The sequence below is a fragment of the Amblyomma maculatum genome, chromosome 2 (genome assembly GCF_055883805.1).
Source record: "Amblyomma maculatum isolate TAMU_Amacu chromosome 2, ASM5588380v1, whole genome shotgun sequence".
Lineage (NCBI taxonomy): Eukaryota > Metazoa > Arthropoda > Arachnida > Ixodida > Ixodidae > Amblyomma > Amblyomma maculatum.
This window is the reverse complement of record NC_139345.1, coordinates 95,627,556-95,654,333: the sequence shown is the minus strand read 5'-3', so window position 1 is coordinate 95,654,333 and position 26,778 is coordinate 95,627,556. Positions and strand designations below refer to the sequence as shown.

The 26,778-nt window shown below is 45.4% G+C and overlaps 1 protein-coding gene across 3 annotated transcripts in view; it reads right to left on the bottom strand.

The window, feature by feature from the left end:
* Nucleotides 1-26,170, bottom strand: part of LOC146199308 (monocarboxylate transporter 7-like) — a 34,085-nt gene extending 7,915 nt beyond the window's left edge. Inside the window, exons 1-6 of one of the 3 annotated variants that reach the window (XM_084594777.1) lie at nt 25,315-26,170; nt 21,267-21,455; nt 20,278-20,421; nt 17,841-18,222; nt 13,740-14,034; nt 3,230-3,326 (exon numbers count right to left, since the gene is read on the bottom strand). In XM_084594777.1, the coding sequence (XP_084450903.1) occupies nt 3,230-3,326; nt 13,740-14,034; nt 17,841-18,222; nt 20,278-20,421; nt 21,267-21,453 (1,105 nt within the window). In that variant the 5' untranslated portion in view covers nt 21,454-21,455; nt 25,315-26,170. Of the gene's footprint in view, nt 1-3,229; nt 3,327-13,739; nt 14,035-17,840; nt 18,223-20,277; nt 20,422-21,266; nt 21,494-25,314 lie in introns of all 3 variants that reach the window. The other 2 variants (XM_084594776.1, XM_084594778.1) reach the window with 2 other exon arrangements.
* Nucleotides 26,171-26,778: the final 608 nt, after the last annotated feature.

Sequence of the window (26,778 nt, the reverse complement as noted above, 5' to 3'; positions counted from 1 at the left end):
TGAGGTGAATTGGAACTCCCATCTCTTGGAGAGCTTGCCACAATCTGCTGTGATCTACGCAGTCAAACGCTTTAGCATAATCAATAAAGCAGAAGTAAATGGGTTTCTGGAACTCTCTTGCTTTTTTCCATGATCCAGCGAAGGTTGGCAATTTGGTCTCTAGTTCCTCTGCCCTTGCGAAACCCAGCTTGCACGTCCGGAAGCTCCCGATCCACATACTGCTGCAGCCTACCTTGCAGGATTTTTAACATCAGCTTGCTAGCATGCGAAATAAGCGCGATCGTGCGGTAGTTGGAACAATCTTTGGCACTGCCTTTCTTTGGAATGGGGATGTAAACTGATCTCCTTCAATCCTATGGCCACTGCAGGGTTGTCCAAATCTTTTGACATAATCTTTGGGCTCACTCATTTTGACTCACGACTCACCTGAACTCACTCACTTCAACTAGAAAGTAGTTGGACTCCCTTGATACAGTGCTAAGCAATTTCTTCTGCATAAAGGGCCCTGACCAAGGTAATTGTCTTTAGATATGAGGTATATTTTTTTGCGTATGTTTTGGTCTGGCTGATGGTTTTCCATGTGAATAAAGGCTCAAATGTGACTTTTGGTTTGCTATTAAACGCAATCCAAGATTAGTATTATAGGTTGTCAGCAGGCATGAACAAAAAAGCCTGACACCTTTTGACTAGTCCCCTGTTTAGATTAAGTTATTGAGATTAAGTTGTATGTCAGTGGCAACATCGCGTGCGAAATTCACAGTATACGCAAGTTAGCGCACGCAGGAAGAGGATCCTGATATCTTTCTTCCGGTCAACAAAATGCGTTGCAAAGCCATCGGGCTGCTTACAAGCGTCCTTTGTCGCGGTAATAAATCTTTCATCCGATCTTAGTAAACGAAGAGAAAAGCGCACACTGTTGTCAGGAAAACACGGATCATTATCTGAGCCTGGACTCATGACTCAGGCGATTATCTGAATATGATTACGGGCTCACAGCTCCAATTATGATCTGAGCTTGGGTCTGGACTCACCTATGACTGAGATCATGATATTAACGTGACTTCGGACACACAATTTATATCATGACCTGAGCGTGAGTCCCCCCCCCCCCCTCATCCCAACTCAGATGATAATCTTATCGTTAGTTCTGACTCACCCACAATCAGATCATTATCTGAATGTGAGTGCTGACTGCTGAATCGCTCAAAACTCAGATCACGGCCTCAGCATTAGCCCGGACGCACTCACTACTCAGATGATGATCTGAAAGTGAGTCCGGATTCTCTCGAAACTCAGATAACGATCTGAGCAGGAGTCCGGACTCACAACTGAGGTCGCGATCTGAACGTGAATTCGGACTCAACGCTGACGTACCGTGATCTGAACGTGGCTCACTCACGGCTCAGATCTTGATTTGAATGCGAGTTCGTACTCACTCATGACTCAGAACGCAATCTGAATGCGAGCTTGAGTGAGCCGAATGAGTCGACTTATGTGTGATTAGGCCTACATATGCCGCCAATTAAAGCAAAAATTATGACAAACGCAAAAAAACTGGAGCTGTATTAGTCCGTTTTCTCTTGTTGCCTGCCCTGACCTAACCTGAAAATTAGCGTGGCATAATGAGAACAAAGATCAAACAAACTAAGAAGAACGTTACCAGGGAAGTACTATACAATAAAGCCACAACAGACTACCGGCAATGACAAGTGAGCTTCAGGCGCGTAACGTTATCGATATGAAAAGGGCATTTCGAATTTTTTGTAATTCGACAGTCAGGCCGACAGTTCTACAGCTTGTACCTATGGCATTTCAAGCAGGAGACCTTTTAAAACTCATTTTGGCCGTCTACTCTGCCACACCGTTCTCCAACGCAGGCTTATGTTCGCACCTTGCACAATGGGCTGCCAGATCGACTAAGGTTACGGCTTGTCGATGCAAGCATTTTCTATAGACGGCTGTGCTGCCCGCATGGTTTATAAGATTTCCCAACGCGACAAACGGATTTTGTAAAGAACATTTCTCTTACTAACATTATTGAGGAGACTGCATTCGAGCATCTAACCGAAAATGCAAATCTCATTGAAAAATCCAGGATTGGCAGGTGTCGCAACTAGCCTGACGCCTGTTTAGAGTTGAAATGTAGTCGAGGGCTCCCCACGTGAAGAGGCTGCCGCTTAAAATTCTGCTTAGCAACTGTGCCACGTGTTGCTCACAGGCGATTCACGAAGGAAAGAAGAATCAACGGACGTCTAAAGGAAGTTAAGCCCTGGGCAGCTTGCTGTCGCACTATTCAGGACGCGAACACGACACTGTTCTCAAACAATCCCACAACACATGCGCGCGTCTGACATTTTGAGTCATGAGAAAACTGGAGGAAAGAGATAGCTGCTCCTTGTTACCAAGCACTCGAAAATAATATGCAAATTGTCAGTCTGTGGTCATGAGGCAGGATGAAACGTTTATTTTCATCTTAGTGTACAGTCATAGGAATTTTCTGCCAGCCAGTAGATCTAAAGACTTCAACAAACGCTAGAGAAAACGGTTCATAGGTACTGTTGTGCTGATCATGCAAGCGAGTTTTATTATTTCCTGCAAATTGTTTTACATCGGTATGCCGTACGCCAGATTAAAAGCCGGAAATACGCTAAAATATGCGTACTGCAAGCGGCTTTGCCCACAATGATGTTGCTCCTTCACGCAAAAGAAGTCATGCCGTCACTGAATCAACAGGACAGAATTAAAACAATATGAAAAGAAACGCATTGACAAGCTTTTGAGGAGAGCACCAATTGTGAAAAGTTTTATACATTTGATACGAGTATATTTTGTCCGCACGAAAAGAACAAAGAACGTGAGCCATCTCTTTACCTCAACTTCACTTACTCGTCGTTCACTAAGTTGTTGGCTGCATACACGTAAATGTTGTAACTGCAGGAAGGACGAAAAGAAAATGCACACGCCCGCCAACTGGCTTTATAACTGAGCCCCCACCGCTGCCTCGTGCGGACAGAGAAGAATTGAAAGAAAACATGGAAAGAAACGAATAATGGAAAAAGGAAGAAAGAAGGAAAAAAAAGGGAAAAGAGAAAGAAAAAGGCAAGAAAGCGTGAAAGAGGGCAAGAAATAATTAAGGAAATAATAATTAAAGAAAGAAAGACGCACATCACAATAGCCGTCGCACGCCACCGAAGCTGTGGCGAGTGCAATGACGGCATGCACAACATACCAAAACACCGCTGGCAAAGGAGCGTCAGCTGCAAAGGACGAAGGCCCCTAGGCTCCCAGCCCCGTATTGCCGGGAGAAGCCAACCACCTCCCCAAACCTGCCAATAAATGCATATGAAAGTTGTTGGGCCTTCTTTGTGTCGGCAAATAACGAATTTACAAACAAGAGGAGAGGCCCTCAACGAAGCGACGGCTTTTTTTTTTTTTTTTTCTTCAACGAAGTTCCCTGTGCCGGAAAGAAGCTTGCCAGGCGACTACCCCACAGGTTCGATTTTCTTGCTTGCACGTGGGGCTAAGGCATAGACAAGAAGTTACTTTGCTTATCATATGGATGGAATTCAAATGCATAGAATGAGGTCAAATATGCTTGGTTTATTTGGTATTGCCTCTTCACAGACCAAGCAGGAGCTAGTACAAGAAAGAATTATATAGTTTGCACAACAAGGGAAAACAAGCTCGAAAAATGTTATATCGGCAGCTTTCAAAGAATGCGCACAAAATCAGACTATCGTACTTGTAAAAAAAAAAAAAAAAACTGCCAAAATTTCCACATTAGGCAGTGTACCACAAAAGATGAAGGCTCACGAGAACAATATACAAGCAAGAGGGAAGAAATAGTGACACAAGGAATAAAACGTTTCGTTAGCAAACCTTTTATAGTATTGACGAAGGATTCGATCGCATAGCTGATATTTCAAGTTCTTCCCAATGTAAGTTGTTTTTGAAGAAGATACTAAGAAATTACTCAATAAGCCCTTAACATTTGGCATATAATATATGTATATGTTCGAAACTGGAATACGCGGTTGGCGAGTAGGATCCACAACTAAAAAAGATGTACAGTGACTAGAAAATCTACAGAGGAAAGCTGTCAAATTAATTTTTGTAAATATAAGAGACAGGACTCTCCGAGATCACCGATGAAACCTACCAATATCCCTACACCTGACATACGAACATATATCAGCAGGTTTTCATTCTTACATGACTGTTTGACTGGATTTGAATTTAGTTATCTCAAAGCGTGCGATGACCGTCAGTTCTAGCACTTCAAGACACAGTTATAAATACTCTAACACCTATTTTCGCTTGCACAGAACCTTTTAAGAACAGGTCTTTTTTCGTACTATGGCTGAGTGGAATTCATTGGCGCTTAGTTCGAGTCATCAAATTTTGAGGCTGAACTAGAACGCCTTTTCGGTGTTGGCTTACATTTAATTAGTTTTTACATTCTGCCTTGAGTTTTTTTTTGTATTGCTTGCTTTTATACTATTAATACTAATTTTTTCATGATGTTTAAATTGTTCTCTTATTGTCCTTCCTGCTAGGGTCTAAAGTGACCTGCTTTATATTTGTAAATGAATAAAAGATATAGCACAAAAAGTGGCAGTACCAAATAAAATTAGGAGTTGATAAACTTTCTCACTAGTAATTGCAATTTTTTTGTGCATTTCAATCCTGTTCTTGAAAATAGCCTAAAGCACAGCGTTCATATTAGCACTCTAGGAAAGGCCACGTGGATTGTGGAAGCTGTGCTGGGCACGGTGGCACGACCAGAATGCGGATCGCTAACCCCCTCGTCTTTTTCACGCAGTTCTTTGCAATCTTGCTGCCGACAAAAGCGGGACATGACCGTCCACAGCCATCGACAGAGGCCTGGGCGAGGCGGCTGATCTGCAATCAAAGTTTTCACGTGCGGAGTACGCCCACGATTCCGGACTGTTGGAACTGCAGACAAGGCCTCTCTGTCTTTGCTTCACTCGGCGTCAACGGTGCTACCCTGGTGGAGGAACTGCCAACTCGGAGGATAAAACCGGAGCTGAATCTTCCACGGGCCAATGGGCACGGTGGCACGACCAGAATGCGGATCGCTAACCCTCTCGTCTTTTTCACGCAGTTCTTTGCAATCTTGCTGCCGACAACAGCGGGACATGACCGTCCACAGCCATCGACAGAGGCCTGGGCGAGGCGGCTGATCTGCAATCAAAGTTTCCACGTGCGGAGTACGCCCACGATTCCGGACTGTTGGAACTGCAGACAAGGCCTCTCTGTCTTTGCTTCACTCGGCGTCAACGGTGCTACCCTGGTGGAGGAACTGCCAACTCGGAGGATAAAACCGGAGCTGAATCTTCCACGGGCCAATGGGCACGGTGGCACGACCAGAATGCGGATCGCTAACCCTCTCGTCTTTTTCACGCAGTTCTTTGCAATCTTGCTGCCGACAACAGCGGGACATGACCGTCCACAGCCATTGACAGAGTCCAGGGCGAGGCGGCTGATCTGCAATCAAAGTTTCCACGTGCGGAGTACGCCCACGATTCCGGACTGTTGGAACTGCAGACAAGGCCTCTCTGTCTTTGCTTCACTCGGCGTCAACGGTGCTACCCTGGTGGAGGAACTGCCAACTCGGAGGATAAAACCGGAGCTGAATCTTCCACGGGCCAATGGGCACGGTGGCACGACCAGAATGCGGATCGCTAACCCTCTCGTCTTTTTCACGCAGTTCTTTGCAATCTTGCTGCCGACAACAGCGGGACATGACCGTCCACAGCCATCGACAGAGGCCTGGGCGAGGCGGCTGATCTGCAATCAAAGTTTCCACGTGCGGAGTACGCCCACGATTCCGGACTGTTGGAACTGCAGACAAGGCCTCTCTGTCTTTGCTTCACTCGGCGTCAACGGTGCTACCCTGGTGGAGGAACTGCCAACTCGGAGGATAAAACCGGAGCTGAATCTTCCACGGGCCAATGGGCACGGTGGCACGACCAGAATGCGGATCGCTAACCCTCTCGTCTTTTTCACGCAGTTCTTTGCAATCTTGCTGCCGACAATAGCGGGACATGACCGTCCACAGCCATTGACAGAGTCCAGGGCGAGGCGGCTGATCTGCAATCAATGTTTCCACGTGCGGAGTACGCCCACGATTCCGGACTGTTGGAACTGCAGACAAGGCCGCTCTGTCTTTGCTTCACTCGGCGTCAACGGTGCTACCCTGGTGGAGGAACTGCCAACTCGGAGGATAAAACCGGAGCTGAATCTTCCACGGGCCAATGGGCACGGTGTCACGACCAGAATGCGGATCGCTAACCCCCTCGTCTTTTTCACGCAGTTCTTTGCAATCTTGCTGACGACAACAGCGGGACCTGACCGTCCACAGCCATCGACAGAGGCCTGGGCGAGGCGGCTGATCTGCAATCAGTTTCCACGTGCGGAGTACGCCCACGATTCCGGACTGCTGGAACTGCAGACAAGGCCGCTCTGTCTTTGCTTCACTCGGCGTCTACGGTGCTACCCTGGTGGAGGAACTGCCAACTCGGAGGATAAAACCGGAGCTGAATCTTCCACGGGCCAATGGGCACGGTGGCACGACCAGAATGCGGATCGCTAACCCCCTCGTCTATTTCACGCAGGTGAGAAAATGTTATGGAAAATGCTATTGTTCGAGCGACCCGTCTTTGGTTCTGCTGCCGTGCCTTGAGCTGCTGTGTGTGTTAACTTGCGACTTAGCCAGTACCATTATGAATATATTACTGCTGTCCGGTGATGTTGAAACCAACCCGGGACCCGACCTCGCCCAACTCGCGCACCAAATACAAAAGATTGCTGAGGATATTAAAGAAATTAAGGATGGATGCTTAGCATCCATCGACGCGAAGTTGGAAACTCTAGCTATTCTTGATAGCAAAATATCAAACTGTATGGATGAGGTTGCTAACCTACAAAAAGTTGTATCTTCTCTTGAATCTAGAGTGGAGGACTTGAAAAATCGTTCTCGAAGATCAAATCTAATAGTGTACGGTATCCCAGAAGATCCAGAGGAAAATACCGCTTCCCTTGATGAACTAATGAATGAAAAAATTCTGAAGGACATTCTTAAAATCGAACCTGTTAGCATAGAAAGAATTCATAGGTTAGGACGGCCAGCGACGGATAAAACTAGGCCCATAACACTTAAACTGCTAGACTACCGAGACAAAGTAAAAGTGTTAAAAAACTGTCACAAATTGAAGGGCTCTAATTACGCAATAGGCGAGGACTTCTCAGCTCGGGTGAGAGAAAAATTTTGTGGAAATGGGCAAAATCGATTAAAGAACAAGGTGACAAAATGTCGCTAGTTTATGATAAACTGCGCCTAAATGACCAGTTATACCGCTGGGATGACACAAATGATTGTGAAGTCCTTGTAACTCATCTTAGCAGTCCAGACAACCAAAAAAGCACGGATGATTTGGAAGGCGAGGTGTCCCATCGTAGCATTTCAGACAGCCAAAAAAAACACAAAGTCCTTCGGGCGAGGCACTGAAACCACGCCCCAGATGGAAACCACAGCGCCGCATATAACTTTCGCAAATGTTAATGTCCGCAGCATTCTGAACAAAACAGATTGGATCGAATCCCTGCTTGTTGGAATTGAGCCAGACTTTATGGCAATAACAGAAACTTGGTTATCAGCCGATATCTTGGATGGCGAGATTACACCTCCAGATTACGTAATCATACGCAAGGATAGGCCTACACGTGGCGGCGGTGTAGCTATTCTAATAAACAAAAAACTTCCCTTCTTTGTACTGCCGGATGTTCAGGGTGCTGAGGCAATTTTTTGCAAATTGAAACTAGGCTCTCGCGTTATCATAGCGGGGTGTGTCTATCGTAGTCCTTCATCCGACCATCTCTCAATGTCATCCTTGTATGATTACATGCAACGCCATGCTCTAGGCTCTAGACTAATCTTATTAGGAGATTTCAATCTGCCAGATATAAACTGGCAATTCTTGCAGTTTCACTCCCCTAGTTCCGAAATAATTCTAGATGCTATGCTTCAATTTAATCTTTGTCAGGTAGTAAACAAGCCTACACGTGTACAAGGAACAACGTCCAATATTCTTGAGCTAATATTTTTCAATAGCCACTTTTCAGCAGACCAGGCAGAACTTGAATATATTGATGGCATATCTGACCACAAATTAGTCCTATGCACTCTTCCTATTTATAACACAGAGCCTCCCACTAAGTCTAAAATTATCTATAATGAGTACAGTCATGCTAAAGATTCGAATATCCTCGATCACCTTATTTATGAATTCACGGCATTTGAAGAAATGTCCAATCAGCCTTCAGCAAATATTGAATCCCTATGGTGCAGATTCAAACGTACTGTTTTCTTCTGTATTCAGAATTATGTACCGACGAAAACAAAACTAACCAGAAAACACAACCCTTGAATAACACGAGACGTGATTCATTCCAAACGCAAAGTTAAACGACTAAGAAAATCAGCGAAGATGAAATGCACACCTGGACTCGGAAATCGTCTCGCTGAAGCCATAGAGACTTCAAATCAAAGATAAACTCAGCTAAAACCAACTATTTCACAAATACTTTACCTAATTTTCTTAAAAGCTCCCCCCAAAAATTTTGGGGGGAGCTACTAACTCACCGACTCAACTACTAATTGACGCCGATATTCTCACCCTGGAAAATAGAGCCAAACTTGCACGTCTTAAGCTGCTTTATCAATTGCTGCATAACCAACTTAATCTTGATAAAACGAAGTACATCACGACATCAGAGGCGAGACCAACTAGGCATAAACATAGCCAAACACTAAAAAATGATTCTTTCCGCACTGACTGCCTGAAATATTCCTTTTTCCCCCTTGCAGTAAGAGTGGAATAACCTTCATCATCACATCACTAATAGTACATCACTAGATACTTTTGCAAAACTTGTTGAAAATCGCCTCCTGTCATTATCACATATTCCAAATGTCATCCTAAATAGTTGACTTCAAGTTTAGTGCTACATTTTTCGTTCATATTGTTTCTGTGTGATGCTATGTGGGCCATGCCTAACCTATCAGTGTGATCATGTTTGCAAGGCGTCGGTGATCTTCCCTGTATAACTGTATAATGAAGTGTGACACTGTATTCCCATCGTTTCACCTTTTAAGTTACTTTTAAGACTACGCACTCTGCATCTGACATTTTTAGCCATGTAGTCCTTTTCACCCTGATATGCTTTGTACTAAATGCCCTTCCTGTTAAAATCCCCAGTGGATTGACAGTATGTATAAATAAATAAATAAATAAATAAATAAATAAATTTACTAAACCTTATATTCGGTATCAGTGCATGAATTCGAACTGTGAAAACAAAGATGTGATAAAAACTTTATAATTTTGCTATCACTTCTGAACATACATATTGCTATCTAAGGCTAATATATTTAAGCCTTGTTTTTCAAACATTATGGCGAGAAAATTAAAATGTCAGGAAAAATAGAGATCATAAGTTGGAACATCTTAGTTTCTTTATTATTTCTACCTACATTTTTTCTGCTTTATTTACACTGTGTTTCCTATAAATGCAGTAAGGTGGATAACAGAGGAATATAATAGAAAGCTGAAACTGAAAATAGCACTAGTCATGAGAAACGCGGCCGAATATGTGGATTGTATAGCAAAGAAAAACTTGGAGCAATTCGCTCAGTCCTTCGGGGAAACTTTAAGCACGGCCCCAACGAGGGGCACCGTAAGAACCAAGATAGACCTAACCAAGACCAAACTAGAAAGTATCAAAACCCTAGATAAGCTGGTGCATGCTTTTCCACGAACATGAGATCAACTGATAGAAGCACTCAAGGAGAAATACTTTGAGAATGCTCGAGAATCGAGCGAGCATACAAGGCAAATAATAAGCAGAAGAGAGACAAACATATTACAAGAGAGGAAGTACAAGCAGCCATAGCAGCAGCCAAGAAAAGCCGAACACCGGGAAGGACCAACCTAAACAACATCACTGTTGGGAACATGAAACACAAAGCAGTGAAGGAACTCAAACAAGAACTGGGCAGAAAACATTCGACGATAATCATGATGCTCAAGCCAGGGAAAACGTTACAGCGTGAGACCAACATTTTCTACCTCGTGCCAGGAAAAAGATTATGAGATAATTATAGGAAACGTGCTTCAAAACAATATAGAAGGCAACGGAATATATCCGGAATCCAATTTCTCATTTCAAAGCAAGCTATCAATGCAAGATAACCTCGTCCAATTAAACAAAGACGTGCTTACAACGCATAACGAAAAGGAGGAAACATGGTCCTAGCCCTTGAAATAAAGGGGTTTTTTGACAATGTCGGACATGCCACAGCCATTAACGGAATAAATATTTAGTATGCAGAAACAGGAACTTCGAATGCGTAAAAGCATCAGTAACCGAAACAACAGCTACCATAGGTTCGGTAACACAAGCTCAGACAACTTTAAAATGCCAAAGGAACCCCGCAATGTCCAGTAGTGTCAGCTTTGCTATTCAACATAGCACGGCTGACAACATAACTGACGTAACTGACAACATAACTGACATAACTGTCATTTTTGCAGATGATATCACCCGACGGATAAAACATTTCATTGAGGGAGAAGGAGCAGACACTGCAGAAACCAATGGAAACAGTCATGGTTACCCCGAGGAGCATGGATTAACATGCTCGACAGAAAAGTCGGAGTATGCAAGATTACGTAAAGAAATCTGGAAACAAAATCGAGGTGCCCTTCAGTATAGTACTGGATGATAAGCGAATCCAGGAAAAGACTGAATTACGGATCATGGGAACGTTACTACAAGATACGGGCAAATGCAACAAGACCATTACAAATCTCAAGAGCACAACTGGACAGGTCACAAGAATGGTAGGAGGAATAAGCTGCAGAAGAAAGGGAATTAAGGAGGCGGATTTGCTTAGGCTGGTGGAGAGTCCGGTTATCAGCAGAGTTACAATCTACAGCCGTCGTCGTCGTCATCATCATCATCATCATGTCGGCCTATACTTATTGCAGGGCGAAGGTTTCTCCCCTTTTTCTTCCAATTAACCCCCTCCTGTGATAGCTGCATCAATTTGACCCCTGTGAATTTCTTAATCTCATCCACCCATCTATTATTCCGCCGCCCCCTGCTTTGCTTACCTTCCCTTGGAATCCAATTGGTTACTCTTAGAGACAATTGGTTATCCTATCATCGAACTACACATCCTGCCCATGCCCATTTCTTCTTAATTTCGTCTAGAATATCAGTAACTTGAGTTATTTCTTTGACCCACTCAATCTACCGTATCAGAAACTTAAGAAGCCAGAATTAAAACAAGTAAACACTCCCATCTGCAAAGCCCGCAATCTAGTACTCAGGCTACCGCCGATGGCTCCTACAGAAACTGATGGCACTCGGAAGCAGTAGCACATTTAAGGAGCTAGAGGGAGCGCGGAGGCAGGCCCAGGTGGACACACTCGAACAAAAAAAAAACGAACAGGATAACTCTTCTAATTAGACTGGACATCTCCATGGGAATGCAAAGACACAAAGGAGTGATAGGAGAAGAACTACGAAAACTTATCAAGGTGAAACCAAACCCATGCCACGTGGATCCAAGAATGCATGAAGCAAGAAGAAAAGCCAGGGTAGCCGCACCGGAAGAACTACACGGAGGAAACTCCAGCAACGTATATACGTACGCAGCCAGATACGGAGGCATAGACGCTACAACGTCGGCAGTGGTGAACTTGCAAGGACAAAGAACTAGTCAGCGCTGCGGCACAAAGTAGAGGCGTACAAGCAGCAAAGCAAGCGGTCATAGCACTCACATTTGCAGAGGGAACATCGAAAAGACAGACACTAGCAATTTTCACGGCCTCTAAATAAGCATGCAGAAATTATTTGCTGGGAAGAGTTACTGAACTAGCCAATGAAATACTAGAGACAGTACCGCAATGCAAGATAGAGCTCGTGCCCGTCTTCCGCCTTTTGCTTCTCCTTTGCTTGCTAACTGAAAACATTTGCGGCCTAATTACGCTACACCTAGATTGACCTACTGTCCCAATGCAAACGTCGTGTTCAAATTTCTGTTTACCTGCCTACGTAAATAAGGAACAGCCCATAAAGGTATATGATACTTTACATAGAAATGTGTATGTGTGCGTGCGTGTGCGTGCGTGCGTGCGTGCGCGCGTGTGTGTGTGTGTGCAAGCGTGTGCGTGCATGTGTGTTTGTGTGTGCGTGCATGTGCGTGTGTGCGTGTGTGTGCGTGCGTGTGTGTGCGTGCGTTTTCCCTTGCTCCCCCTTGTGAGCACCAACGCGGTAGCAGCGATAACGTAGCGTGCAACGAAGGCAATCGTCCCCGATTATAGGCATCTCGGCTCAGACCTTTATTTTTATTTATTTTGCTATCGTTATGTGTCACGTGTTCCAGACGACGTAAGTCTGGTAGATACCCGCAACGAGGAGGCTGTCGGAGCTAAGGCGAGGATAGGATCAGCTCTGAGGATCAGCGTTGAGGTTTAAACATACGTTTTATTTGCGCCGCTTGTGCAGCCGCACTCGTACCAACTTCTTGCTTGTCCAGCGATGTGCCATGGCCCGCGACCGAGCGTAGAGTGAGGGGCGCTACAACGCTATAGGATTGGCACAGCTATACTGAAGATAATGTACGCGCCGGTGAGATAAAAGGTGAAGAAAAATGTCATACACCAAGAACGCAAACGCGGTTACTGCAATTCCTTGCGATCTCAAACAAGAGCAAAGGTGCCTCGTGCTTTCTAAAATAACAGTTTTCAAGGAGTCTCTTGACCATCTCGTGAGGGTACAGTGCGTATTCAGAACAAAGATATTTTTCTTTCAATATTTGCCTCAGTGCTGAACGCATTCATGTCATCAGATTACATCGTATCGCGCATTCACAAAGATCCCCTCTAGTCAGCTTGAGAGAACGAGTGTGCATGACCTATGGGTAGCCTCCCGTTTCACAATCCGTGGGTTGTGGGTTGCTGTACTTTCTCTTCTTCTCAATAACATTAGTTTAGTTATAGGAGCCTCTATATAACGTTAGGCGTGAATCCAAATATGTTTACCTGTTCCTGAATTTGTATGGCTCTAGTGAGAGAGCCATTTCATCATGGTGTGGGCAAACAAGGGGAGGTGAAAATATAGCTGTTAAATGCATTCCTGCAATAAAATAAATTCTAGGACTGCGCCTCCAGCGACACAGAAACCAAGGTATTTCCAAGTGCTACTTAACTCTGTGAGGTTGTTGCTCTCGCTCAAAGGGTTGATAGCTGCAATTACAGCCTTTGTCAAAAGTGTAGGGCCCGGGGGGTCCGCTTCTGAGGCGTGTAGAGGCGCTAATTATAGCACTAGTAGAGGTTTTTTCCATTGTAGAGGGTAGGACAAAATATCTTACCACCAAAATATTTGCAGCACTGGAAATGCAATACAAGCCGCACAAAGTGACCCAGAAGCAGACTCCCTGGGCTCTACACTTTTGACGAAGACTGTACTTCCGGAGTCCTTCAGTCACCCACTCCATCCGTAATCTCAATCTTACCCTTCTTACATCTGTTCTTTTTTTCCCTGCACAGAGTGGCCAACTGCTCTGTTTAATCTTCCAGCCGGTAGTTCTTCCGTTCTCTCCCTCTATGTGTCCATGGGAGATGGGCATCATTGTGAAGGACACCTACCTTGAAGTCCAGCAGCAGACCTGTGCCGATGCGGGACACCAGATCTCCGAGCGCGACCGCCGTGACCAGGGTCACGGCTTCGTATCCCTCTAGGCCATTGTCTTTGCCGAAGTCGACGGCTGTCAGCAGGATAGATGCCATCACAAGAACGGACACTGCCCGCGAAGCGCTGAGGTGTGCGAACGTGACGGTCGCCAGTGACCGAAGGTTGCGCATGAGACGGACGCAGGCATTTGTTGTGCTCTTGGCGAGCAGCGGATCCGATTCCTGCGGCTGTTGGCTGCTACTCGCTGGTCTGCGCAGTAAAAGGCAGCAAATTGCCAGTGGCGCATAAGTACTTTTCAAGAAGTATGCGCGAACTCAAAAACGTGAAATCGGGCCTACATCTTAAACTAAAATCAAGACTGTGCTAATGTGCGATTCTTGTTGTTTAGGGAGTGGCAGGCTGAACAAAACTGCGAATACACGTACGAAGTGCCGAGAGTCACTGCAGCAAAATTTCATTCCCACCGATCGAGTCTGGAATTAATTTCGGATTAGCACTTCTTTCCTTGACTCTGCACTTTAAGGAAGTACCTTAAGTACTTTAAGGAAACGCCCTGTCCTGTCTCTCTTGTCTGATTATGGTATCTCTTTGCGCTTTACATAAATTTACCAATAACAGCTGGTGTATTCTGTTGGGCATCCCTTTTCTTTTTTTTTTTTTGCCTACTGCCTTCTAACTTTCACCTGCTTCCGCCAGCTTGCGTGGATAGTACTGATAATCAATGACTGTGGCGTGATGGGACGTAATATGGCTGCGATGTAACTATACTGACTTTACCCATCCCTCTCTTACCCATCACTTTTATATCCGCTCACCGCCTTCCCCTAGTGGAGGGTAGCAACCTCTTTCTTCTACCGTTTAACCTACCTGCTTTTCCTCCTCCTGATAACTAACACTGCTACCTGCGCGGCACGCCCTGTACACGCTGAAAAAAAAAAAGAACTTAGGATCACGTTAACATCTTTCTAAAGGGTACGGCGCGACAAAAGCCAGTGGGTCTCTGTAAAAATTCTGTAAAACGCTTAAGCTTTCTTCTTATAAGTAGACGCGATAGCGTGGGTACTCATTGCCTCATTTGTTGCTATTCTGATTCTATTTTGATCCCTTCCGCTTCTTTGCCTATTATTAAACAACGCTCACGCCTCAGCTTGGAATCTTTGGCTTTGCGGACCAACTGAACTTCTGCCCTGCGTTTGTGATAGTCGGCGGCTTGCTGACGGTCAGGTTCACTTTCCTCGCACACTTACGCGCTTCGCTTTCGTTACGAATGTTCTTGCCACGTCATTCCGCCTTCTCTTTCCCCTCCTAGCTGCTTTATACCGAGTATTCTTCTCCTCCTTCTCGGTATCCGTCCTATTAATTCTCCCTTGCTCGTCAATCACCAGTATCACGACAGGGAATATATGCTCGAGCGTAGCCCCCGTACAAAATAAGTGCATCTGGTACGACGTCAGACGACGTTGCCGCCCTAGTTCCACCCTCCATGTGTTCAAATTCAGCGAAAGGCATACGAGATTATTTGTTTATGTGTCTACCCCACACTGGTTTCATTCACTAACCTCGAATCACTTTTCAGTAATTCATCAGTCAACGAATCACTCAATCAAACACCGCAATTAATCACCAAACGTTACAAGTATTATATTCAACTCCATGCAAGGCGTTAATCGTTTTTCCGGCACCTTTTTTGACTAGTCCTTAAAGTAGACGCGCATGATGATGATGCGATACAACGCAGAGGCGATATCTACCTTGGCAAAAAGTTTCAGGTATGAAGTTGCGGTGGTCGCCGCATGACTGCGCCACCCAAGGGTTTTCGCAGGTAAAATTTTAACTCGTTCTTGAAAGATTCCTACCAAACCGGAGTATGGCGGCAGAGTTTTGACAAAACGAGCCCAGCACGCTTCGCGCAATGCGTGTATACACTTATGTGTTAGCATACAGTCAGATGATATTATCTGACGCATACGGCATGCATATAAACTGCTGCAGGTTCCCAAACCGTATAGAAGTGCCGAATCGCACCGATAATTGAAATCAATCTAACAAGTGAAGTGTGCCTTTGCATGCGGATTATGTTAAGCAGGAAGACATCTTTGATTGGCAGTATACTATATCGATGCATGAGTATGCCCCCAGAGTTCCAATATGATGACAATGGTGAGTGCAGATGTATCGAAGGGGGTACGATGCAGCTCAGTGAATTGATATGATGGTAACCTATTTTCATGCAATAAAAAAAATTAAATGGAGCTGCATGGCTTTGTTAGTAGCGTGTCTGGCTTGCAGCGCAAGGGTCGTGGGTTGACACTCAACTAAAATACTTGAGATTTTTCTTCGCGGCGAAATCGTGCGAGACATGGGGGCAATCTTTCGGTTTTATATGACTTTCATTTTACATTAAAAACATTCCAGCAATGGGGAGCATTTGAAATTCCTACGCGAGATAATGTGGTTGTGACGTCTTGGCACTGTCGACCAATCAGAAATTTGCGCTCATGTCCACAGCTACCGAATGCGATGATGGCGCCGAATTGAATGCGACACTGGGCCCTAACGCTGTCGCATTAATTACATCAGGGTTATGCAGGCGCTTAAAGGCCTTGGGATTGTTACGCGTATAAGCTCATCAATGCGAGCGCAATGCTGATGGCCCGCGGGGTCATTAATACAGCGTAGGGGGTGCCTTTATTTGCAGAAGCGCCCTAGCAGCTGCATTTTCACATTCCTTTGTTCGTCCGTCAACATCCTGAAAAAAATGTCCATCTCAAACTGGGCCACTCTAATTGCCTCGTACAGACAGAAGAGAGTGTTATGCAAACATTGATAGATTTGATAGGCGCATCGCAGTAACCACTTTAGCCCAAGCGATTGCTGCGGCAACAGACAGCCCGAACAGCCCCTGTCATTCAAATGCAGGTCGGAGAAGCTTATGCTTTGGACCCCTGCTTCATGTGCTATAGCCAGTGACATAAAGAGGAGCACTGTAGATTTTTTTTCTGGTCTCGAACAACGTGAAATAATAACGCTGTTATGTTGATAATTAACTAGAAAATAGAAGAAAAATAACCTATGAAGCTCGATGTCGTAGCTTAGCCGATATCGCTCCGCACGCGAAATATGCAGGTCGTGTGTTCTCATCCCACCGGCGATCTCGGTATTCTTTTTTTCCGGCACGCGATCGCAAGCTCCCTCACTCATGGGACCACGGCTTGATTGGAGGGATTTGAAATGCATCATGTGCATATCTCTGCAGTAAATTTTTCGCGTGCTCTGTGTGTGGAAGATTTTCTGAGATAACCACTGGAGATTTTCTCAGCAACGCGGGCACACTTCCGTACACTAAAACTACTGGTAGAACTCTTATTCGTCTTGCTCGGTTTAAGATATACCTTCAGAGTCGTTTATATGTGCCTTTAATTGTTGTGTATCGGGTTGGCTTGTTGCGTGCATAAGATGTCTATAACAAGTTTATGTCAACGCTAGTGTCTTTTCATTTGCCCCTGCCAGACCGGCACGGAACGTGTGACAGATTTGAAAGGTAATCAAAACTAAAAATAAAATCCTGCCTCCGGGGAACCGGTAACGGCAATTCAAATCAGCCTTGTCCTCCACGCTAAGTAATTGCTGTGTGCTCTCAAGTGTGCACTCGCAGCTAAACAAATGCATATTTCTTTCTTAACATGACCTGTATGAGATCAGAACATTAATCAGCATGCATGCACACGTTACTGCCATAGGTAATTTACGCGCAACACTGATTATACAGCTAATTTTTCCCGAGAACCTCGGCGCAGGCTGGAGCAGTAACTACTGTTAGGGTCCCATCCTGCTGATATCAAGCATGCGATCTTGCGTCAATAAGGAGGCAGGAAGAGGGTGAAGAGGGGCCCTTGGTATTTGACGATTGTTGCCGCTGCATTCTCACCAAGCAATTAGTCGGGCTATCCCATAAGCAATGCGCGTTGTCATTGTTACGGCACCGACGACTCCACATCAAAAGGACACGGGATCGTAGACCTATGGTTGTAAATGTCATTCGGACAACAGCTCACTCAGGCATAGTGAGAGACGCGACGAGGTCCTTGGAGCAGGAGTAGGCGAACGAGGCCGCCTGGAAGCTGCTCCGGCGAGATCGACTCGTGGCAGGTGGCGCCGCGACCGCCTCTGCGCGGCTGTCGTCGACCGCGTGTGCCTGCTGCGGTACACGGTCGACGAAAATGCAGCCCAGAAGCATGGTCAGCTGCATGGCTCCGAGCACCAACAGGGCGAGCCGGAACTCGAGCGCCTGGCGAAGGGCTTCGGTGATGAGTGGGGACACGAAGCCAGACACCGCGGTGACCACGAAGAGCAATCCCATGGCGGTGCCGCGGTAAGAGATGAAATGTCGAGCAACCACAGTGAAGGGAACCACCTCTTCGCACGCTACGCCGAGGCCTGCATGAGAAAGTGCCGTCTTGTGAGCCTCGGTGCACGAGCTAGCAGTAGAGAGGTGAAGGCATTGCGAAGAGGGACGCACGGAGGAAAATGATGGTTTGTTTCTGGCTTCTTTGCTGCGTCTTGGCTTTTGCCAGTGTATGCAAGAATGGGAAAAGTAACCGCTATATGTTGTGTTAGGTTTTAGTACACATTAGCAACTGAGCCTACTATGCGCCAGACACGTAGTTAAAAGGCTATTCGTCGTACATATGAGCCTTAATTATTCAACTTTTTATTTTGTTTTAAGACATTTGCTGCACTTAGAAGCCCAGAAATATAAGATCGATCAATAATTGGATATTAAATAAAAATCGATGCTGAATTAATGCCTTCGCTGCAGAACAACTTTTCTCTTGGTGTTTCACGTTGTGAACACAAAAGGGAAAGGGTGTTTATTGTGGGCTTATCCTTTCATGCTTCACAATTGGGTTGCCCTTTTTCGTTAGTACGAAGTTATGTGCAAAGTGCTTGTGTCCTATGCGAAGACTGCATAAAATCACTTCCTTGAAGCGTTGCTAGAGTGCGCATTACTTCATTCCTATCATGGGCTTTAAAGCGTGTAGCTTAATATTTCATTTCTCCAAGTTGACTGCCGTTTTTCTTAAATTTCCAGTGCACTAGCATCATGCAATCTTCAAAAGGTATACCTACCTTTTTTTATTTGCGTGTCACAGGCATCAGCAAAGCCCACGTCTGCTCTCTCTTTGCCTTTAGTTTCGATATCAGTTGTGACAGAGAAGAATTGTCTGTCTTGTGATTTATATTTGTTCATTGCCGTATTGGTTAGAACGTACACAGGTAGAGGTTTGATGCCATTTTTATGCTGAAGGGCTATGACGGCACTTAAGGAGTCTACGTATGCACTACTGTTTCTGATTTTCTATTAATTCTACAGCAACAGAGATGGCAAAACGTTCTGCTGTGAAAATCGATGTGTACTGCTGGGCTCCAATATTTCTTGAAATCTCCCTCATACCACTGCAGTTACAATGTAGCTAGCTGTTTTCTGTCGGTATCAAAATTTTATTTTCCCTCTGTATTTTTCACTGTATGCTCAATGTAGATATTCTGGTGGCATTAGTCTTCTCATGAACTGTGTGAGTGTGAGGTCAGGGACTGCAGAATAATTGTATTTTTAGGTGTGGATTTTATTTTTGTGCGATTATAGGCAAATGACTTCATATGTAGAGATCTTAACATGTTGATTCGAGCTTTGTTGGTGAATATTGATCTATAAGGGCTCATTGTTACTATTGAATAGCAGATGTGTTTTGCCAGACTAAGGCAGAGGTCTCATTTTAAGCATGAAGGCACGCGTCACGCGTAAGTGCGGTTCTTTTCCTTTCAGGAGGGCGTTCATTTGCTGCTGACAGCTGACTTTTAAGAGGTGTTCTGCATGCTACGTATAAAAAGTGCAATACTGAGTCGTGTCCGGGATCTAATTTCTCTTGTACAATGGTCTAGCTGAACCATACACTATGCAACCACACTACGAGCAGGAGCATGCACCATAGAGGAAGGCATGCCCTCTCAGCACCCTTGTGATCGCAAAAATGGACTCTTGGCATGTTCAGAGGTCGGGAAGTTTTTTGTTTGTTTTTTTCTGCTTCAGTGCTGTTATGTGAGGCAGACAACTGAATTTTCTGTTAAAGGTGGTCCTTAGAAATTTGAGTTCGTGAAAAATTCAAAACAAAACAAAGAATATGAATCCCTCATTGGGCAGGAATGTGACGCCAGTTAGCGAGGTTAACAAAAACACCACAGCTGCGTCGTGCGGCTCTCGCCAGGGAGCATCCAATGAGCCTCCAGTATCGAATTGGCTTTGATTTATATCGCAAAATATCTGTTAGAAATGCCAAGGGTATAAAATAAACTAATATGCCGCTACATAATTCGCAGGAGTAAGAGAAATAGTTTCGCATCACTGCAACTAAACAAACTTAAGCACAATCCTGGAATTTTTGCATTTCTCTGGCATAACTGCACAGATCATAAAGGAGGCAGCCGTCATACCGTATAGAATGCCGTATAGGAAGACCACGAGGGCAAGGCTGTTAACCAACGCGCAGGCCATGACCGGAAGTGCACAAAGTAGAGCACCGCACACCAACATAGCTCGCTCGGACATCCACACGCCCAGTATGCCGTACACAGGACCTGAAAAATGTGAACGGTTACGGGGAAACGTGGAGTTTCCTAATATTTGTTTTTCATTGTCAATTCTGGTGAGGTATGAAACAAGCCTATGAAACAAGGTATGAACGAGAAATATGGGAGAGGCCTTCGCCCTGCAGTGGGTATAGTCAGGCTGATGATGATGATGATGAAACAAGCAGTGTATTAAATACCATTAGCACCACAAGTATGGTTTGGACAATCCTCCCTAAAGGCGAACTAGAAGGCTCTGCAAAAGGCGCTTTGAAGTGGCAAGGCCGTGTTTTCATGGAGCAGCATCTTGGGCTCTCAATTTACAAGACCGACTTCAGTGACAGTCTGTCAATTCTAAGACGAAACTGGGAGAAAGCGCTTCTAAAACAGTGCCGGAAGTTAGACATTACAGAAAGTAAAACCAGGGGCTGATTAGCGGCAGTGAAATTAGATGTGAGAAGCAACGTAAAAGAAAACATTAACGACAACACGAGCGACCTTATGAAAGGTTGTATGTGTGCGAAAGTATCCTTTCCATTTTCATGTCTAAAAGAATCGCTATTTACGTAATGTGTGCATATTGAAAGAACTGCTGGGTTTCCAATAGAAAGCTAGAACGATGCTGCCTTTTATGTAAATAGCACGTTGCTACTCGTTTGCATTCTTTTTCTCGTTTTAAGCGGCCTCGAACGAAGCACGCTAGCCATTAAAATATAACATCTGATTATCTTGCAACTGAACTCAGTTCGCATGCAGGAACTGCCCGTGCCGGGTGATGGAAGCTGGTACAGAACATGAGCAGTTCAGAAACAGGAGTACTGACGCAGCAGTCGGGGTTAGCGCATTGTTGATACCTGCTAGCTGGGACATGATGATGGCAAGCGTGAGAGGCCAAGAGGCATCCTGACGGTTGATGTTCAGCATGTCCATGAAGCCAACATAAATGACGGACTCCGACTTGATCAGCATCATGGCGACAAAGACGTAGATGGCCGCCGAGATGGCCACAGGCCAGCAAGCTCTGGAATCTGGAACCGCCATGGCTGCGCGGAGTCGCACGAATTTAATTCCGATCACTGCCCTGTTAACGAAAAACAAAAAACGAGATGAAAAGACCGATAGTACATTAACGGAGCCACCGGTAGAGAGCAATTATGGCGAAATTCGAATAAAAAAGAATCGAGCATAATGCATTGATAACATTGCACCCCTTCTTAGAAATATGTTCACACTTAAGCTGACGTCTCACTAGAAGTAATTGTGGGGGATAAATAATTGACAACGTCTGGGATGTACTCGAGATTACCGAGATAGGATGCTTATAAACCAAATGAAGCGAACTAAACAAAATATCTATAGAGCAAATGAGAGTTATGCAGCATGGCGAGAGAAAGGGTGTTCAATTAGCTGTTAGTAAAAAAAGGTTAAGCAGCCCTTCAGCGAGAAGAGCGCTGTAAATCAGACATGAGATACTTGCGTATTGCTAATCAGCAAACAAATGCAGAGAAAATCACGGGCTTCTTTATGAGATACGTGGCTCAGTGGCTATTGGCCCCCTTCTGATGTTGCGCATTGTGCATGTTCATGTCTGCATGCATTCGCATATAGCTTAAAATATTTCAATATTTTCGCGGCTACAAATTTGCGATGTGCTCCTACAGACTATGCCATTGCTTTGGCTGTGTTGAAAACACAGTGTAGGCTACTTTTTCTTATTTAAAAATTAACTCTATACCGTTTCGTTTTAAGATTGCATGAGCCCCAAGCCACTGCATGCAACTGCTGTCGATAAAAGTAAAATGAATTGGACGGTGACCTAATTAACTATGTCTCGCACCAATACCCCAAAGGCTATAGTATTTGAGTGGGGGGATGCATTGTCGTAAAATTCTGCGGGCAGTACCCATTTGAAAAAACAAAAATGGCCCGTATAACAATAATCGCGTCGAGTATTTGCTGAGGCAGGTAATTCAAAACTGGATTTCTCTGCGAATGTCCGGAAATCGTCAAGAACATCCAAGGTGCCGTTCTTGATGTACTGTCAGCAGCAAACGTTGGCGGGATCTCAGACGCGAGGCGGAGATACGGAAAACGTCATTGCTGTGCCATCTGCCGAAATCGCGCCTGATGTCGAGGTAAACGGAAATTCCGTAGTCTGAATCACGCTTTGCGCACGCCCTGTCGTTCCATCGCTATCAAGCATGCCTGGTCACTCGCTTCCCCAGGATCTGCAATTGACGCTCGTTGCTGCCGCTAATTAGCCGTGTCACTGTAGTTTCACAGGGCGCAATGTGCGAAACGCGCCGACGAACTACGCCCATCGCGCTTGCCAAAGTAGACTGGTAGTGAATGTCACACAACACCACGGCGGCTTCCGTGAGTCCGGTAAGTACGTCACTGCGAAGCAAGCGACGAGGCATGCTTGATAGCGAAGAAAGGACAGGCTTTAAAAAGCGCGCATCAGACGCAATTTCCGTTAGCCTCATCATCAGGTGCGATTTCGGCAGGTGGCGCAGCAATGCAGTTTTCCGTTTCTCCGCCACGTGCTGGAGATCCCGCAAACTTTTGCTGCTGACAGTACGCTGCATCCTTTAAACAAACACTTGCCAGAGGGTAAACATTTCGAAGGACACCTGCCGACTCTTCTTACGCGTTTTCTTCGCCCTGTGTATCGGTAAGCGAACAGCTATAATGACAATCCTTTTGAGATCGTGTTTACGCTAGGCACAAGGAAATATCAGCAAGCCAGGCTTGACAAAAGCGTTAACTTGTAACTGCCACCTTCATTTGAACAGCTGGACTCTATCTGCATTTGTGGTTACAGAAGTGTGAACTTAACACGCGGACACTGAACGCGCTGGCCGCTTCCCGCTTCAATAAGATGATGAGACGAGAAGATGAAATTTTGAGCGGGAACTCTTCAAAGCGTTTTCAGGCATGGTGCTAGGCGCTCAAGGAGGACACACACGGCGGGTAGGCGGAAAGGACAAACGCTAGACTTACAACTGAAGTTTATTCCGAAAAAGACACATTTATACTTTTTTTTTCCTCATCCTTAACTTGCTCCGTTGGTGCCTCCACAATTGCAGTCGCGTCAGAAGTGATAAGAGCGACTTAAAAACGCCACGTTTACAGAATGCACTGAGAAGATTAAATTCGATAGATCTGAAATGCATTTGCATTTCAGATTTAATCTTCTCAGTGCTTTCTGTAAACGTGCGTATATGCATTTCAGATTGATCGAATTTAATCTTCTCAATGCATTCTGTAAACGTGGCGTTTTTAAGTCGCTTTTATCTCTTCTGACGCGACTGCAATCGAAGGCGGCACCAGCGGAGCACGTTAAGGATGAGGGGAAAAAAAGAGGAGAAAAGAACAAAACATATATAAATGCGTCTTTTTCGGAATAAACTTCAGTTGTAAGTCTAGCGTTTGTCCTGTCCGCCTACCCGCCGTGCGTGTCCTCCTCGTGCGCTAGCACCATGCCTGAATTCGTCCACCAACTAGCCCAGTTAAGAGCATTGACATTCAAAGCGTGCCACGCTGTAGTATAATCGGCGCAGCTTAGCGTGCGCTGGCAGTGACTACGCATGCGAGATATGCGTGGCTAAGGCTTTTAAATGATCGGATGCACTCCCTACCATCAATGCGGTTTCTTGCCTAGTCTGCCCGGGCAGTCTGCTGCGTTCTCTGGTTACAATATACATGAGGTGATAACAGCTCGAGAAAAGTTATCAGTAATCGCTGCGCGTTGCAGACAGCAAGCATGAACTGGAAGGGGACGCATCCTCTCTTCCAACAGTCTTAGCCTCGCGCATCTTTTTCGCGAAGTCGCTGCCAGCGCACGCTACGCTGCGCTGATTTTACAGCGCGACCCACTCTGCCGTGCTCGCGCTCATAAATTTAATGACTCTACATTCCGCCTGCACTCTTGATTACACAGCCCAATCGAGTTCCTTACTCTGATATGCCTTAAGCTCGTCGTTCACATGCGGTTTCCTTCCAATTAAAAAGCCTACATTTGCCGTTGTATGTGCTTTGTGCAAAGCGAGGCTGCTCTTCATTTTGAAGAAAGATCACGTTCTCGATCACGTTGAGACCGATTCAAGTAGTTTGGATGAAACGACAAAAATTATTGCATCTTAGGTATGCGGATAAAATGATGCATGCGTGAATCTCTTCTGCATTTAATAATTCGTCATCGGATACTAACATTGTTACTGAGGATAGCTCCCTACATTTGGCATCATACGTTCGAAGCTACAAGCGGTAGCAACAAAGGGCGTAAACTTTTGCACCATTTCTACAGACACCCCACCCATTGCCTGTAAAATTTCCAATCAATACACCCCGCACCATTAGCTAGGGTCGAAGGTCAACAAGGTTAACGATATGAAGCAGCGCTAACTTTTTTTAGGAAAAGATTGATTCACTGTGGACGTGTAGATACTGCACGTCCACACTACTAAGCCACCGAATATCCCATAATCCTGATTCCAGCTCAGTTTGATGCAATTATCAGCCATCCGTTTAGTTTTACGCGTTTGACGCATACGCTTTCCGCGGAAAGGTATCTGAGCCCTTACAGTTGCATTTATATGTGGCCAAAAAAGAAGAGTACGCCTTAAATACAATCAACTATCAGTAGTAAAAATGCCTCGAAAAGCGGTACATCATATATGCTACTTATCCAACTTAACAAATTACTTATTTTGCAAATTAGGTAGCCAAAGAGGCAAACAGAACCAAGAAAAAGTCAAAGCATAAGCGTTTGTAAGAGCGAACGAAAGTACAGATGCGTATGGGCCGAGGAGAGACCGGAAAGTTAGAGCTCAGTTGCAAGAACAAGGCGCATGCATTGCGGTTTCAAAAAAAAAAAAAAAAACAATCAATGCTACATACCTTGTAAGAATAAAGGTCACTGGCGCGGGCCACGAGCTTGAACTGGAGCCAGATGCTATGACATCACGAAGTCACGACGTCAGTCGTACAGGGCGCAGCACGTGCTGTAGCACGCATCAATACCCCACTCTTCATTCACAGGAACCGCCTTTGACCGCAATGGTCAAGACTGTACTGACGACTGTCTTCGTCCACTTAAGTTCACTCAAGTCACTGCCGTCGCGCCAGCCTACAACAGACGGCGGACAAGAACAGAAAAATTGCCTCAATCCTGTGAAAGACGCTTGAGACTTCTCCAACTCCCAGTTAGCAAGCTGGCTTAGTTCCACCAACATGTAGCAGAATCTTGTAACGACGTTCAGCCAACAAAATCCCCAAGAATGGAAGAAAACTAAGCAAAAAAATAGTTAAAAAAAAAACGATGGAAAGGGAGGAGAAGGAAAAAAGACGCAATTCGGAAAGGCGACGCCCTGCCCGATCCGGATGGGACAGCCCCTGAACGGTTTCGCCGAGTCGGCGCACTGGTGTCCGATTCCCATACGGCGCCCACTATCAAGGGCTGCCGCTTTGCTCAGAGGCGCGCTGTCGAGAAAATCGCGATCTGGCCAGATACAGCTGTGACTTCAGACCTTTCCCGCATAACAGTGGTGACGCCCGCGGACACGCTGTATTTAGTCGAGCTCGTCTTCTTCACTTCCTTCGCGGCGTGTAGACACGAAACTAACCGACGTTCTCTGCTTTTTTGGCTGCTGCGCGGTTCCCTCTTATCTCCCTTCCCGTGTTCCGCCGCGGTTCGGTAACAAGCTAGGAGCTCAAGCGGGTCTTGCGCAAGAGAGAGAGAAGGCGTCATTGTTTAACAGCACCGCCCTCCTTTGCTTAACGCAAGAACAAACACTTTACACATGCTGCGCCCATGTAGGGAGCGTCATTAACCAATTTTGCGCCTCTCAACGCGCCAAGCATCAACAGGGTGGCCGCTAGCCAAGGAAGAACAATAAACGCAGCATGTGCGTACTTTGATTAAGGACGTAATCGTGGCACGCATTGCGTCACAGGCGAAAGGGAAAGGTAGAAGAGGTATCGATAAGTGCTTTGTCGTATATCAGTCTGTGAAGCAATCGTGATTTCACATCTCTGTCTGGTGCAAGCTTCGTACCATCTTGCGGTCTTGAAGCGGAGAACCTTGCATGAAAGAAATACTGGTACTCACCGAAAGATTGCCTGTTTCGGCGCACTCAGCATCGTAAAAAGATTCATGAGTGGTGCTTAACGATAGATTCCCGCAATACGAAGCAGTAACAACGTTTTGCAGGAGCAAAACATAAAGGATTTGCGTTTTGTGTCATCACGTATACGCCGCCTTCGAGCAGCTGCCACAAGCAATAAAACAGTCACAAGAAGAGAACGTAGCGTATTTCGTGCTCATTATCGATTGCGGATAGAGGTTAAGCTGCTTCGTTTCGA